Source organism: Neltuma alba, unplaced genomic scaffold, assembly GCF_004799145.2.
Source record: "Neltuma alba isolate B1F8T4 unplaced genomic scaffold, ASM479914v2 tig00013334_pilon, whole genome shotgun sequence".
In the NCBI taxonomy this organism is placed as follows: domain Eukaryota; kingdom Viridiplantae; phylum Streptophyta; class Magnoliopsida; order Fabales; family Fabaceae; genus Neltuma; species Neltuma alba.
In genome coordinates, this window is record NW_021637608.1 from 136,674 (window position 1) to 153,192 (window position 16,519).

A 16,519-nucleotide genomic window follows, 5' to 3' on the forward strand; every position below is an offset into this window, starting at 1 on the left:
CTACTCTCTCTGTCTCTCTCACAAGAGTGAGTCTAAAATTGTGTATGCGACCAGTGAGACAAACTTCATCTTTTGTTTTTATTCTTATCTTTATATGAGCAGAGAGAAGGTGCACTTCTTTATTTTATAGTAGTTCTCATATTTTATATCTTCTTTTTAATAATAAAAATGCATCCATTCCCAGTAGAGAGAAGCACGATTTGGCAATTGTCTAGTTAAAATTAAAGATGGCTACTGAAAAGGTCTCCCATGGGGTTTCTAGTATTGAAAAAATAATTTGCAAGATTTCATTTACAAAACGTGAGAAATTGAAAGACGTTATTTTTTCAAATGACAAAAAAAAAAAAAGAGGAGATCGAAACAAGCTGAAGCTGAGTCAACAATCAACAAAAGGTTGAAGCTTCTTTATGAAACAACGATATTTAGATCTGGTGAACTTACAACACGGAACTTTTCTGTTTGTTCTTTTCTTGCCTGGCAAGGGAGGTCAACTTGAGAAATTAAATAGTAAATGTCTGATACGGCATTCTTCAACAAACACTGGCAGGATCAAGATTATTTATGAAACAACGATATTCCCTCAGCTGTGAATCCGTTCAAGAAGTTCTTATAAAAGCTCAGCTTTGCATCATCATAACGGAATGATGAGGTCATCCCTACGTACGCTCAAAGGCTGAACGCAGACAACACCAGAGATATCCCAAACTTGGACCATTATCTGTCATTTTCTAATCTTCCCTTTTTAAAGTAACGGGAATTTGTTGATCCAAGAAAGAAGTAACTGCAACTTTGATCAGGCAAAAACTTCATATCATGTCATCACAATGCCAGGGAAATCCAAATCTTACGGAACCGCCGCACATATATCAGATGTATTATCAAAACATAAACAACCTTGTTTTTATGGACAAGATGATGCACAGATCACAGCAAAAGCATAACCAACAATGCAAACTTCTAGATCCTTCCTGAAGCCGATTAGTTAACTATTTCAGAAAGACGAGTTAAGCCAGCTGAGAGAAGCTTGCTGAAGGACTAATATTGATATTGTCACACATAATTAACGAAATCTACACACCTGCCTGTCTGTTATATGCATGCTTATTGGCCCTACAAGAATATTCAGGAAATTCATGAAGAGTTGTATCAGGGTGATGGGCATCAGAAAACATCTTAACAGAGCCCATACACAGATTATTTGCCTTCACCCTTGTACTGACTTCACGGAACTGAAGGGCATTGATAATGGAATAGGTCGACAAATATTTAGTGAAAACAAGTAAAGTACAAAGACTGGTAAAGACTCATTTCAACAACCAAAAAAAGGCTTTGAGACTGACAGGAACGCGGAGAAGATCATTTCTACTGAGTCACCTTATCAGAAAGAAGTGGAAGCATTACTACTTTTCAGATAAGAGGCATGATCATAAATAAAAAATAAAACCCCAGCCTGATTTTAATGCAGGAAATTAAAAAAAAAAATTCAACAGGAAAACAACTTGAATTCAAATTCAAATCCTGAAAATCAAAAGGGAATTAATGATAAGGAACCAAATGGAAACCCATTGCTGCGGAAAGTGAAGACATGGGAAAATCAAATACAAAATAAAATAAAGAAATCAGATTACTACTTCTCAATTCCCATCCTCGATTTATCTAGTAAAATGAGAAAGATGGAAGATACTGCTCAGCCTGCCATTTGATTACTTGCACTGCACACCTGCTTCAGCAGCGCGACGAGGCTTGCTTTTACGCCTGCTTCCATTCTGCCTAAGTCCATCACCCTTTCTCAAATCATCAGTGCTTGATCGATTTCCATTGCTCTTTTCCTCCTCAACTGACTCTAATTTCTCTTTCACGAGTGAATTTCGTTTCCTCTTCTTCCCTGGTTCAGTTGCAGTGGGACTTTTCATCTCCTTGTTAGCCACTCCATTCTTAATATTATCTGTTTCGCCTTCTTCTATTTTTTCAACATCTTCTTCATCTAAGTCATCCTTTAGTGGTTTTTGTGGTCTTCCCCTTCTCTTCTGCGTGGAAACTTTCTCATCCTCCCCACTTCCAGGATCGTCGTGACTGGTAACAGTTAACTTTTTACCCTTTCCTCTACCTCTACCCATGATCTTAAAGCCCCTAGTAAAGATGTGACCTTACAACGAAGGATCTCTGCCATTAAAATGCACACAATGAACCTTATAGCTTTCAGTTTAGCCAGACGAAGCAAAATAGAGCGTTTAATTTACCAAAATTAAAAAAAAAAAAAAATCGACATGTATGAACAAAAGGAATATTATGGTTCGACATAGAAGTCTGGCAGATACCTGAATAAAAGAAGAAACTAACAGGATCACAAGCACGACAGAAACAAGAATTATTGCGTAAATTTCCACACTTAACATGGAAAAGCAACGTTACGCATCATCAATACCACTGACATACATAGAAGACACGTTCGTCTACCATATCCACCGGGTAAGATCATACTAATCCGAAGGATTTTTCGCTTAGTCAGTGTTTAAATTCATTGAGATCATCGTATTGGACTTCAAGGTGAAGAAAAAGAAAACTCATTTTACAATAAAGAAACTTGTAAGACAGTTATATAAACTTATAAGCTCCATTTGGAGTAATACAAAACTGAAAAATCTGTTCGGAAATAATACCCTCTGTATGCCTACATTATAGCGCCAGAAGTGAAAAATTATATGCAAAACTACAGGCTGGCATAATGTTTATATGACAAGACGAGTTTTTCTAACTCAGTTGGTCTCGCCTTTTCTTTCTAGTCTCAAATCTGACGGTCCATTAAATTCATGCTTTAATTTTCCAGTCATGTGACAAGAACACTAGTGTCTAATACTGCCGGCGATAGAAAAAAGAATTAAACTTTAGTACTGAAAGGTTCACAAGAAGTTTGCCAAAGCCCAAAACCTATAACCCGGAACATGCAAAAAGATTATTAGGTTAAATGAAGAGGGAAAAACATGAAAAATTGATATATGAAAGCTAACGAATCGAGGAAACATAGGCAAGATGAGCTTCTAACCATACAGTATCTTAAAGAGATCTAAAATAAACAACGAAAGAAATAGGCCTGTAATTGAAAGAAATGATAATTGCGATCAATAATACTGCTTTCAAATTTCAAAAACCACAAATTGAAAGTTTAAAGCAACGCACGACGAATGATGTGCAGATTCTAATCGTAATTCAATCAAGAGAAGAAAGATAGACGATACTGACCGGGAACGAGAAGGACTTGATTGGCATCACTAGCACGACGCTCAATAAAAAGAATCTACTGAAGCTCTGAGAACTCAAACAATACACAGAAGTTATTCTAAGTAGATTCGTCCAGTAAAGCCTCAAGGCATAGAAAATTTAAAAGGCAGAACCGTGATCTAACTAAGAAATGCCCGATACAAAGATAATGAAACACTGAGAATCAATGAACTACAGATTAGAAAACGAGTATGAGAAGGGCGGGTTCACAAGAACAACTGGGCAGATGAAACAGAGGCGAAGTAGGGATAGAGAGAGAGAGAAGCAGGGGGAAGCGAAAATAGAGATATTTGTGGATTGGCTCTTCTGGTCCTCGGCCTGTGACTCAGTAAAGTGTAGTAATACGTATATGCCTGTGACTTGGGGGGAACCTAGGCGTGGTAGAATTAAAAGAGCAGGGTTAAATTGGTAAATTGGCATGTCAGACCCCGAGCTAAATTCGCACTACGGCTGGATCTAAGATAGCTGAACGTCAACTCCAAAACCAAGAATGCAAGGCATCTGTCTCCCATTAACGAGACCCATAAAGCTACGCATCGTTGAAAAAGAGGGACGTTCTCATGTTCACCAGCTTCGCCAGCCACTGGGACATCAAATTATTACATTAATCTTCGGATTAGAGTGCAATTATATATGCTCATGCTCTATCGCTCCTAGGCAGCTTGCAGATGTGTTTTCACTTTTCAGCAATGTGTTCGTCGGAACTTAATAGCAGAATATCACAATAATGCTCTGCTTTCTAAAATTCATCACGCACTGTTTCTAAAGAAATCAGAGCAGTCCCCTGTCCCACGTGGCTTCAAATGAGTATCTATCCTATGTGGAATCTTATGGTTTTTTTTTTTACCAGCGTAGAATCTTAAGGGTTTTTTTTTTTTTCAAAAACCAGCGTAGAATCTCGTGGTTATAATCTTGAGGCTTCTTGGGAAAGAATTTGGGCCAAGACCAGTTATATGGACAAGGTGCATTTAAATAAAGGTAGATGTAACATTTTACTCCAAAAAGACTATAGGTGTGACAGAAAATAATTGCATGCGATGTTCACAGCACATAATCATCTTATAAGGAAAGAGAGCCCGTCAATTACTGTTCACACACAGTGCTTTAAACGATGCTTGGTAATATACCAAGTGTCTGCTTGGGATAGCAGTAGAAATCTCCTATAGGCACATTTCACATAAGTTGAGATAAAATTCTTCTTACGTACTTGTCTTGTATTTGTAAATCACTATTAAAAAACTAATTATAAATTATTTATAAACTGTTCCAAACGGGTCCTGACAATTTTAGGGTTCTCAAGCTTTTTAATCGAGGAGTACACTATAATACTCCCTCCATTTCAATTCATAAGATTTTTTTTATACTGTAACAAATTGCGAAGATCAACAAATTTCACTATATACAGTTAAAAAAGTTTAATTTTTTTAAAGAAAAGTATAATTTTTCAAAAAAGCCTTTCATGGGCCAAGATGGTTAATAACATGTTCACTAATCCTATTTATAAGAAAAAGAGATTTTTTTAAAAATGTTATTTATAAATCTCATTTTGAGTATGAAGTTGACCCAACTACTTGAGTGGGCTTAACTAAGTTCACCTAAAATATACTACCTCTGGTTTTTAATATAAGATCCCGTTTGACTTTTATATTGATCCTAAATATAAGACCTCAATCTATTTTGTCTCTCATATTTACTTAATTTTTTTCAAGATAGTGCTTATAATAATTATAGTTTTAGCCAACATACTTGATTAGCAAGAATATTTTAGGAAAGAAGAAATCTATTTATTACAAATAACTAACTTAACTTCTTTTCTTAATTTTTTCAAATTAGTCAATATGCTCTTATAATTAAGATTGGAGGTAATATGATGCTAATAAATGGGCAGGTGTGTATAACTATAATGCAGCTGCTTAATGCCTTGGTAGTTGATTGACTCATCACACACAAAAGGTTGTTTGACAAACTGAAAAAGTGTTTTTAAAAAGTATTTTTTTTTCAAATCAAAACAAACTACTACTTATATATTTATTTTATATACGGTAAAATCTTTTTAAAAATTATGATTTGGTTCAAATACTCCAAAATAAAAGTGGGATGATGAGAGGTGGAAGGCATGGGCCTCAACATTGATACTATTAGGCTTCGTGTTTGTTTCTGGTTTTATGAGGGTGTTCATTTGTGTCCGGTACGATGAAGCCCTGGTGGCGACATCATGCGCGCGCGTCTCCTCCTGTCACCAACAGCAGTATGAGTGTTGAAGTGGTGTTTGGTGGAGGTTTGAACTTTGAACTGTTCATTTAATCCCACTACATTAGTGGATGCAACGCCATTGATAACGACCTCCAGCCAGCCTGCCTCCAAAATTCAACCCTCCTCCTTCATGTTATGCATGGTACTAAAAGAAACTCATAATTTGCTCTAGTCTTATCGTTCAAAGGCGTAGCCTTTCGAATTGGTATACCAGGTGCATGAGTTATATAAAAAATAAAAATAAATAATTTTCTCAATTAATTTAATGAAAGTGCTTGGCATCTTTTGTTTAATTTTGTAGAGTTTGATTGATGTTCTGCGTTATTTACAACTCATAAACTGCACAAAACTCTATTTATGGCCAACGACACTTACTGCACATTTCTATATATTATATATTGAATATTGATATTGATTAATATATTATTATTCCAACGAGCCAATTGATACATACAATAAAATATAAGGATTAAAATATAAAGCATGAATCATGGATAAAAAAATAAGCTACAGAGACGTTACAAAGGAAAAGGCAAACCAATAAGAGGGAAGATCAAATCTCTACTCTGCAGATTGCAGAACGTGACTGTAGCGAGTCGATGACTTCTCTTTGCAGTAGTAGTGTTGAAGACAGCGAGCATCAAATAAAAAGAACAGTGGCTGATAGAGTCCAACTTCTTCGTCACTAATGCTGCTTCCCCAATTGTACCCATAATTCTCTCCCTGCTAATTAACAATGGATCAAAACCTCATAAAGGCCAGTAAGAGGCCCTATAACCGTAGAGAACTCAACAAAATTGGACCTAACTCAACCTCAAAATACAAAGCAATCTTGTTTCTAGTCCAAAAGCAAGAGTTCTATCGTATGCAGCAGCCAGCCCGCAGGTAAATTTCAATACCAGTGCTCTAGACCAATTCATAACCACAACTAGACAAGGCGGAAAAAAAGAATAAACAAGTCATATCATTTGGAGGAATCAGCTACCACCTCTTTTCCCCCTTGAATTGCCAATAGGACTGCCTAGTCTTGTTTTTAGAAGAGGCCAAAGATTTTCCTGGCATGCAGAAGAATCATTGGCGGAATTTAATGACCCTTGCAATGCTGAGAGCAACTCACCAGAACCCGAGTGGGGAAGGAGGAAATAACTTGACCTCACCGGCATCATAGAGATGGAGGAAGAAAGTGACCGGCCCTGGTCTTCCATATCCACCAGAAATCATGGCTCCTCAACGCTCGTTGGATTAGCCCATCAACAGCATGACTCCCGACCTCCTTTATCCCACTAAAGACTTATTTGAAGTGATTTATAACCAGTTTTTTAATCGTGATTTATAAAATACGAGATAAATAATCGTGGAGAGTTGTCTTAATTTATGTGAAATTTGTTTTCAAGTATTTAAATAAATAGATCCAAACCTCACACATCATTCACACAGCTTTTATTCTAAAATAGAGCCATGCCATGTTGATGGTGGTGGGGCTTTGATAGGCAGCGAAACAAATATATTGAGTTCAAAACTCTTCCGCAAACAAAACGGTTCTCATAGCTCCAGTCATTCAATTGTGATGCCCTGTGTTTTGGCCACCAATGCTGCCTTGGAACGCCACCCCATGCTTTTAACCACGTGCACCATTCCAAATGTAATCTGAATTATCTTATGTTTGCTGCGATTGATCCCGATCAGTGGATTGTCATATCTTTCCCCCATATTTTTATTTAAAAAACACTGTGAAATATTTTTAACCATGTGCAATGGAACCGGATCAAAATATTAGCATCATTTAACAATAATGTAGAATAAATACTACATTTGATCTTCAATATAAGAATTTGTTTGACTTTTAATTTGGTTCTAAATATAAGATCTCAATTCACGTTATCTCTCATATTTATTCATTTTTCCTAAGATAATCCTTTTAATAGTTGCACATGTTAAATGTTTCATCAAATAGCAATTCTAACTAATACACATAATTAGTAAAGGTATTTTAGAGAAGATAATGCTTATTTATTACAGATAGTTAATTTAATAATTTTTTTAATCTATTTAAATTAGTCAACTAGCTTTTATAATAATAAGACAGTGAAGTATAATTTTTAAACTGTAAAATTTAAATAATAAATATTTAATTTAATTGAAATAATTAAAAATGCGGCTCATTTATAGCGAATGTTAATTTCTCCCTGCCTCACCGTGACTGTAACTCGGCTGATTTCTTAGACACATTCGCCGCTGGATGCTTCTTTCTTCTCAATTATACCTTTTTCCATTGTTTCTACTCATTCTGCTGCAAGCTCCTCCATCCTCTTTCTCTTTCTATCACTAGAAATAACCCTGTGCCTTCATATTCTAAACCTTTCGTTCGGACGACGAAAATCCACACCATAAAGCAACAACCTTTGCCCTTTTTTCCCTTCCGATTCCGAATTCCTTTGCTCTAGGTCTTTCTTCAGCTATTCCTCCTCCCCCTGCTGCCGCTTGACAATCTCAGTCTTGTCCGAATTCCGACTTCTAGGGTTCTTTCCATGGACTCCGAGGATGATATGCATGATGCCAACGATGTCGAGTCCCTTGATGATGATTTCTACAGCGGTGAGACCGAGGATGTTCCTATGGATTACTACAGCGACTACGACGATGATGCTGATGATTACTTTGATGACGGCGATGAATCTGACAAGATTGAGTCTCGTCGGCCCGAGGTTAGTTCCCTTCTCAATTTCGTTTCTTGTCTGCCTATCCGCTTATAGGTTGTTATTGACTTCAATGTTGAGGATTTCGCTGAAATCCACTTTGGAGGTAATTATAGGTTAGCTTGAAGCTTCGAGTGATTTTAGGAATTACTGAGATGGAACGGCCGAAGCTGTTTTACTTTTCCCAGAGTTTGAGCGGTGGCTGGACAAAATACTTATGATCAACTGAGGTTGATAAACTTAATAATTTGTAAAAATTAGTTAATATTTGGGAAGCAGGTAGGTTTAAACTATAAATGATAAACGTGATTTCCGTGATTCCTCCCGTCTTGTTACTAATTCAGTTTCTGCTTTTCATGCGGCATGGATACGAGCTTTATTTTTTCCTGTGCCTTTCCTTGCTCCTCGATGTCTTCTGATATATGTTCTCCTCTAATTTATGGATTCCTGTCTCTTTCTAGCAAAATTTTATCATCTTGAGGGAATCAGATATTCGGCAAAGACAAGAGGATGACATACTAAGAGTAGCGACTGTTCTTTTTATCTCGCCAGAGGCTGCAAGCATCTTACTTCGTCATTATAATTGGTAGATTTATAACTTTTATGTCTTTACTTATCAATATGCCTTCTCGTATGTTTCTCTTTTTGAGATTATTATAATATAATGTTATTAAGCATTTTATCTCCTTGGTGCTGCATTGGATGACATGTCTGCTGCTGGCTTTTTTTTTTTTTTAATAATTATTATTGCTGCTAGCTATTTTTGGTGCACTTATGCGTGGATGAGAGTTGGTAATGCAGGAATGTCAGTGAAGTGCATGAAGCATGGTTTGCTAATGAAGAGCATGTCCGAAGAACAGTTGGCTTACTGGAGAAGCCAGTTGTCCAGTTTCCTAACGCTACGGAAGTGAGATTCAAAATTTGGTGAATGGTTTGGATTTTGTTTTTTCTTCTCAAATTATACATCACTGATTTTTCTTGTGCGATCAGCTTACTTGTGGCGTCTGTTTTGAAACTTATCCCTGTTCACGGATTAATTCTGCTGCTTGTGGTCATCCCTTCTGCATCCCATGCTGGGAAGGTGCGTCTCTTTTGTTGTAGTGCTACTACTTTGTTAATCTTAGATCTTTGGACAAGGTTTTGAAACCATTTGCATTAATCTTGCTTGTACCCTTTTCATTTTCTGGTATTCATCTCAATTTTTTAGATGTGTTTATGCCTCAGGTGATTTAGTTTTCTCAACCTGTCCAGGCAAATTTTTCAGCTGTTATAATGCCATATACTATCCTTTCTTACTGTTTTTCTTTTTGATATTATCATATTCTTATTTTTTTTAATTTTTTTTAATTTTTTTATACATACTAGCGTATATTGCCACGGCTATTAATGATGGTCCTGGATGTTTGATGCTGCGGTGTCCTGATCCCTCGTGTGGTGCTGCTGTTGGTCAAGATATGATTGATCGGCTAGCACCTGTTGAGGAGAAGCAGAAGTATTCTCGCTACCTTCTCAGGTCCTATGTTGAAGACAACAAGAAGGTATGTACCGTGCTTGATATTGAATATGCATAATGTTAGCAAAAGGAAAATGGATATATATATATATATTCTTACTTGATACTGCCAGTTGAGTGAGCCACATTTTCAATTCAAGGACTAATCATGAATGTCAATTCCTGTTGTGTGTGACTGATGCGTGCTATAATAACCTGCTCAAAATTCTTTGGCCATTCTAGATTTTGAAGGAAGATGGAATTATACCTTCTACCTGTAACTCTGCCCTTTTTTTTTTTTTCCGGTCAAAATACTCTGCCCCGTTGTCAAATTAATCAAATTAATCTTACACAGTGCTTCATTTGCTCTGTGTAGACCAAGTGGTGTCCTGCTCCTGGTTGTGAATATGCGGTTGCATTTGATGCTGGTAGTGGAAACTATGATGTTTCTTGCCTCTGTTCTTATTGCTTCTGCTGGAATGTGAGTTGTCTTTTGTTGTCAAATAGTATTACACTTCTGATTACATTGTTGGATATGCTTGCTGATGTTATGACTTGAAACTACAGTGCACTGAGGAGGCTCATCGTCCTGTGGATTGTGGCACTGTGGCAAAGTGGATTTTGAAGAATAGTGCAGAGTCTGAGAACATGAACTGGTAGAGGATAGATTATGACAGTAACAGATGTTATGTCTTGCCAGCATTTTATCAGAATATTCTATTGCTCCTGTGTTTTCTGTCTTGCGTATTCCATGCCTAATTTATCATCTATTCTGAATTTCCTATTTTAATAAGTATGGGCTCGGAATATTTTTGTATCTACAGTGCATTTGGAGCATATTAGTCACTGCCTTGAAATGGAAGTATCTACAGTGCATTTGGAGCACATTAATCATAGCCTTGAAATGGAGTGTGTAGTGTGTACTTGTTTTAAGATTCTTCATTCCTTCGTTATATCTTTATTCATAATAAAAAATGGTGGGTAATCGCCCATTATGCAGGTTCTATGACTACTAGTTATTTGATCATTTTTATAAAATAAAATAGGATGATAAAGATAGATTGTTTGGCTTGTCAGCACATTAGTTATGTTATATATTCTTTTTGTCCTTGGGAGTGGGGGAGATCTATTAGCTCAGTGTCAGTGTCAGTGTCACTTTTTCTTGTATATTTGTTGATGTATACATGTGTGTCATTGTTAATGCTTTCCTAAGTGAATTACTTGGTTTATTTATTCTTTTCTTTTGTGACAGATTCTAGTCTATAGTTTGAGTAACATGCTGTCCACTTGTTGACAATTATATACACTGATACATTGTGGCTTTCTAAAAATGAGAGACTTAGCCAGCTGTTTATTTGATGGCTATCAGGATTCTTGCCAACTCCAAGCCCTGTCCCAAGTGCAAGCGACCAATTGAGAAAAACCAAGGGTGCATGCATATGACGTGTACACCCCCTTGTAAATTTGAATTTTGCTGGTATGTCCCGCCTACCCTTTTTAACGAAATAACGCAGCACACTTCTCTTTTTTCATTGATAGAAGTTATTAGGTTTCCGAGAATTTGATAAACTACGGAGTTGAATTTGTATTTGTTTATGAAGAATGACTTCTTTTTCTTAGTGCCCTTGACATGCTTGTAATTTGTTTTGTTAACTGAGTTTCTTGTATCTATTTAAATAGGCTATGCCTTGGTGCATGGTCAGACCATGGTGAAAGAACTGGGGGTTTCTATGCTTGCAATCGCTATGAGGCAGCTAAACAAGAGGGAGTGGTGAGGGACATCAACCAACTTATTTTGGTTGTGTTTTCATGAACTCACTGCCTTTTCCCATTGATCTGGTGCTTTACATTTGCCTTTGACCTGGCTTATGACCTAATTACATTGTATTACATGCAGTATGATGAGGCTGAAAGAAGAAGAGAGATGGCAAAGAACTCATTGGAGAGATACACACATTATTATGAGCGATGGGCTAGCAATCAATCAGTATGCAACTCCTAACTTACTCTATCAGCTGACAATTTTTTAATATTCATTCTTTAAAAGTTTTGCATCAATAATTACTTGACTATTATTGATATAAATTATTTTCTTTTCTCATCGTAACTTTCTTCTGTTTGCTTGCTTGCTTGTTGAATGCTAGAATCTTAAATTTTATGGTTCCTATTCAGTTTCATAAAAAAATTCATATAGTCCATCATCATCATTATCCCCTCCTCCGCCTCCTTTTTAACCCCTAAGAAGAGGGAATCTAACTGGTTAAGTTTTTGTGAAACCATTGTTGTGGATGTGAATTTTCTTAAATAGAAATTGGATTTAAATTTTTCTGAATTCAGTATTTAAAATGTTATATATCATTTGATATTATAGGTGTTTTCAATAGATTTACAGTGGGATATTTTCTAGCATTATCATCATGTGCGATATTTTAGGTGTTTTCAATAGATTTACACTGGGATATTTTCTAGCGTCATCATCATGTGCGATTTCTTTTTTCTTGTGTGGCAGTCAAGGCAAAAAGCTCTTGCAGATCTACATCAGATGCAGACTGTCCATGTAAGTTGCATGCGTATCTACTTTGTTGAGAAATGCTTAAGTGGAAACTAACCTAAACATGTAGTTCTCTGAAAGCATTATTTTATAATTATATTTTCTTGGCTTCAGCTGCATTACAATTTTTTAATCATTGTTATCTATCTGAGCTATTTTGGACCTTTCGAGGCAACCATATGACTAGAGAGGTGTATTTCTTGTTTTTTAGTTGAATTTTCTCATTTTGTAATTAATGTACGGCTCAATAAGTGCTGCTGGAAGGCTGGTTTCCTAGTCTAATTTCTTGTGTTTACCAGCTTGAGAAGCTTAGCGACGCACAGTGCCAACCTGAGTCACAGCTTAAGTTCATAACTGAGGCCTGGCTACAGGTAAATAATGGTTTTACCAGGGATTGTAAAATTTCGGCTTTGAATTGTGAATAAGTTATCTTACTCTTGATTTTTGAGGGCGGACATTTGTTCACTGACCCCATTCCCTTTGGGCCACCACGGCAACATCCCATTCCCACTATGAAGTTTCTTTCATGTTGAATGTTTTCTTGAAGTTATTCAGTTAATGGGACTCTTTTGGCTGATAATTTTCTTAGGATTTTATTAGTTAATGAAAGGGTGAGGGGAAAGGGATACCATTGGAGAATGTAAAGGCTGAACAACATTATTGAGATCCCGAGGCTTGTTGCTGAATAACAATGAAAATGAGGCTTGTTGCTGAATAACAATGAAAATGTGGGCTGGAAAGAGAAGCAATGATAGTTGTGGTGGTTGGGGAGTAGGTAGAAGTGGCTATATAACAAAAGTGGAGGCAGGGGGAACTTTTGGGGAAAAAAATACTAGGGAGTGATTTGGCTGCTCAAAAGTCGACATGGATATTATTTTTGTGTTTGGTACCTTGAGGTGAGAGTTCTGTGCGGTGATTAGATGGGGAGTGTATATCTGAACATGCAAGTGCTGTATGCTTCTTCTAGTGTGAATTAATATAATGGTGTGACTTCTGTTTTTCATTGCTGTGATAGCTTTTGTAACTGCAGGATAGTGTTTATCAATGCAAGTTCCTCTGTTTTTTCGGCTGTGTTCTTGCTGTTTGTGTGTTCACTGGTTGGTTCCTACCACTTCCTAATCCTCGTTTTATGTTCACAGATAGTTGAATGTAGGCGAGTGCTGAAGTGGACATATGCATATGGATACTATTTACCGGAGCATGAGCATGCTAAAAAACAATTTTTTGAGTACTTACAAGGTCAAACATGTCAATTTGAATTTTGTCAGAATGTTTTGTATTTGTTGTAGTTCCACCACAAATAATAATTTTCTTTTTCTTTCAGGTGAGGCAGAGTCCGGTTTGGAGAGACTTCATCAATGTGCTGAAAAGGAATTACAACAGTATCTCAATGCTGGTGGTCCATCTAAAGAGTTCAATGACTTCCGGACCAAGCTAGCTGGACTGACTAGGTATATGTTGATCTGAATGTTGCTAGCCACTGCCATTCGCTGCATTGTTTTATCTATGCTTATATATCTGATCAATGCTTAACTTGCTTTCCACATGGCCCCAAGTAGTTATGTTTTGCTTTATGGTGTGTTTTGGAGTTGGAAAGGAAATTTTGGCATGGCTAAATTAAATGGCGATTTTCCTTCTCATTGATTGAATGTTTAATATGTGATAGAAAATGGAGGGTTGAAAAAAATCTTCCCCCAATTTTAAAGACGCGTTGAAATGATTAATTTTAGCGGTTTAGTTTCACCACATTGAAGTTTCAGAGTGATAGAAAATATGATAGCAAGTAATCTTTCTCCTCCCATACCCCTCAAACTGGGCAAACACAGGAGCACGAAGGCTTGATGGTTTTTTGGGGATTAGGTAAAAGTCACGCCTCCTTTGTTTATATCCAACAAGTAAAACCCCTAAAATTTCCTTGGAAACATGGACATGCTGTTGAAAATGTTTGGAGCAGAAGTCACACTGTCATATTTGGAGTGGGCATTTACTTGGTAGCGTGGTTACCGCATGTATTGTGTTTAAAAATTTTGTATGCTGTGTTGTCCGGTCTCATCTTGTTTTGAGGTTATTGTTTCCTTTTAAATACTAAAGTAATATGCTTGACATCACGTTCTCTTTTCTGTTAGCATGGTTGCTGTATGCGGTTTACTGAATTTGAAAGATGGTTTGAAGTGTCATGTATTGAATTTGATGGGCATGGACGTTATTTGATTTCTAATCCGTTTGTTTTGGCAGTGTGACTAAAAACTACTTCGAGAATTTGGTTAGGGCATTAGAGAATGGTTTATCTGATGTAGATAGTAATGGAGCTACTTCCAGCAAGGCAACGAGCTCCAAAAATGCTGCAGGCAGCAGCAAGGGGAGAGGTGGAAGAGGAAAAGGATCCACACGAACCGGCAGTTCCAATAAAATGACGGATGATAATGTATTTTGAGCACTGAGCACCGTCCCTATGCAAGTACTTTTAACACATGCCAGATCTGCCATCAACAGCGTCGTTGAAAATTTGGGTTTTCCATGGGGAATGCATCTCGCCAAAACCCAAAGCCGAAAAACACAGTTGAAATGGGTTCTCTTTCTGTCGAAATATATGCTGGCTCCTATTTTGGGCTATTTAATACGTGAACAGGATGAATGAAAGAAGGGGGTTAGTCTCGGAAGCATGTTATCCTCCTTGCACTTGTATGGAATACCGACTCAATTTAATGTATATAGCGATCTACTTTATATTTTAGGTATGGCGTTTCAACAACAGGCTTTATAATAACTGAGCATCTTGTACCGCACATGCTGGAGATGAACGCAAATTGCTTGTTTGTGTCTTCATTTCTTTCATTAAATCCATTTGTAGCATTTGTAAGACAATGTCTTCGGAGTGTAAGCCGGGTGTGGGCGTGTTTTCCATATCCTCATCATGACTGACTGGCAAACAATAGCCCAATATGCATTTAACTAGTCAAACAGAACGCTGAGGGAGGGCGATCTACCAGCTGTTGGAATGCTTCGGGGTGAACTTGTTAATCGTTATTCGTTTCCTATAACTAAATAAAGAAAAAAAATATCCTGAAAATGTTTTGATTTTCAGAATGAGTACCACTAAGCAAATAAAAAGAATGTCTTGCGCATGTGGCTTTTTGACGCCAAAAAAAGAAGAGGGAAGTGCATGCAATTGGCTGAGTTTGATATTTAAACCAATGATACCGTCCAAAAACATGCCTTGTGGACGGGCTAATACAAATTTTAATCCATCAAGTTTATTTTTTAATTGGTTTTGGTTTCTTAAACTTTAAACTATAAGTTTTAGTTTTTTAAGTTCTTTTCTTTTAACTATAGTATTAGTCTCTATAATCTAATAAAAACTTAAATAATTTTATCTTTTTAAGGATCAAAATTTATAATTTAAAATTTTAGGGACTGAAATCAAAATGAAGATAAACTTGAAGAATTAAAGATTATATTAACTTTTTAGAGATTAACTTAACAAATGCAAGTCTTGATACAAAGCTTAGTGCGCGCGTTCACAATAAACGGGAGTTTTCTTTTCAGGAAGTCTAAATGATTGACCGCTTGTATATTCGATAGTGATAGCGAGTTGTTGGAACTTGCAACTCATTAGGGTTAGAGTTGAGGACTCGTGTAAGTTATTTCAGCTTTTTGCAAGTTATTTCAATTTAGGGGTAGTGTTCAAAAATATTTATTAACATGTTTTATATAAGTTGAGACAAAATTATTTTTACATACTGATATCGTATTTCGTAAATTATGATTAAAAAATTATTTATAAACTATTCTAAATGGTTTTTAATACTTTTTCTGCAATGCCCTGGTGAATATAAATTTTGGGACAGGGGTTCGGGTCCATTTCTGAGGGCTTAACGGTTCAATCACAGTGGTCAATAGTCATTAGTGGCAGCGGTTATCTTGCGATTGCCCCAGTTGGCAGTTGCTCGTTTCCAGATTCTGATTATATATATAAATATATATGAATTTTTCAAATAAGCACATTATTAAAAAAATTAATTAATTAAGAGTATTATTGTCTAGCCAAATATAAATATTAACATATTTTCATAATTAATCTTTGACCTGAAAATATTTTCATAATTAATGACATACTTAATCACTTGTTTAATTTTCCTGCTTTCATTAAAAAAGATATTCTCCGCAACCAAGGCGCTTAGTCTCTTGTTATCTTGCATAGAAAGATGCGGACGATTAACGTGAATTTAGAATTTTGAGTTCATCATC

General features: G+C 36.3%; 2 protein-coding genes across 3 annotated transcripts; one reads left to right on the forward strand and one right to left on the reverse strand.

Annotated features, from left to right (window-relative positions):
* Positions 1–372: 372 nt before the first annotated feature.
* On the reverse strand, positions 373–3,752 carry LOC114736398 (uncharacterized). The gene is made up of 2 exons (XM_028924206.1): positions 3,241–3,752; positions 373–2,163 (listed from the first exon to the last, which is right to left on the reverse strand). Exon 2 carries the CDS (start codon positions 2,115–2,117, stop codon positions 1,704–1,706), a length of 414 nt encoding a protein of 137 aa, XP_028780039.1. The 5' UTR covers positions 2,118–2,163; positions 3,241–3,752; the 3' UTR covers positions 373–1,703.
* A 4,008-nt stretch (positions 3,753–7,760) lies between these two features.
* LOC114736397 (probable E3 ubiquitin-protein ligase ARI7) lies at positions 7,761–15,179 on the forward strand. Of its 2 annotated transcripts, XM_028924204.1 has the most exons (15): positions 7,762–8,237; positions 8,690–8,814; positions 9,030–9,135; positions 9,219–9,309; positions 9,594–9,766; positions 10,097–10,201; positions 10,288–10,376; positions 11,090–11,197; positions 11,401–11,491; positions 11,618–11,707; positions 12,230–12,277; positions 12,571–12,642; positions 13,411–13,510; positions 13,596–13,722; positions 14,507–15,179. In XM_028924204.1, exons 1-15 carry the CDS (start codon positions 8,061–8,063, stop codon positions 14,703–14,705), a joined length of 1,701 nt encoding a protein of 566 aa, XP_028780037.1. In that variant the 5' UTR covers positions 7,762–8,060; the 3' UTR covers positions 14,706–15,179. The 2 variants fall into 2 exon arrangements, with proteins under 2 accessions (XP_028780038.1, XP_028780037.1); XM_028924205.1 differs by lacking the exon at positions 12,571–12,642 and having other exon boundaries at positions 7,761–8,237.
* The last annotated feature ends 1,340 nt before the right edge of the window (positions 15,180–16,519 follow it).

What these genes read in the sequence shown, in the direction of transcription:
- LOC114736398 (XM_028924206.1), bottom strand. Translation starts at nt 2,117, where the DNA reads ATGGGTAGAGGTAGAGGAAAGGGTAAAAAGTTAACTGTTACCAGTCAC.
- LOC114736397 (XM_028924204.1), top strand. Translation starts at nt 8,061, where the DNA reads ATGGACTCCGAGGATGATATGCATGATGCCAACGATGTCGAGTCCCTT. An exon ending in AGTTTCCTAACGCTACGGAA is followed by an intron (nt 9,136 to 9,218) that starts GTGAGATTCAAA and finishes TTGTGCGATCAG; the next exon opens with CTTACTTGTGGCGTCTGTTT. An exon ending in ATTTTTTGAGTACTTACAAG is followed by an intron (nt 13,511 to 13,595) that starts GTCAAACATGTC and finishes TTTTTCTTTCAG; the next exon opens with GTGAGGCAGAGTCCGGTTTG.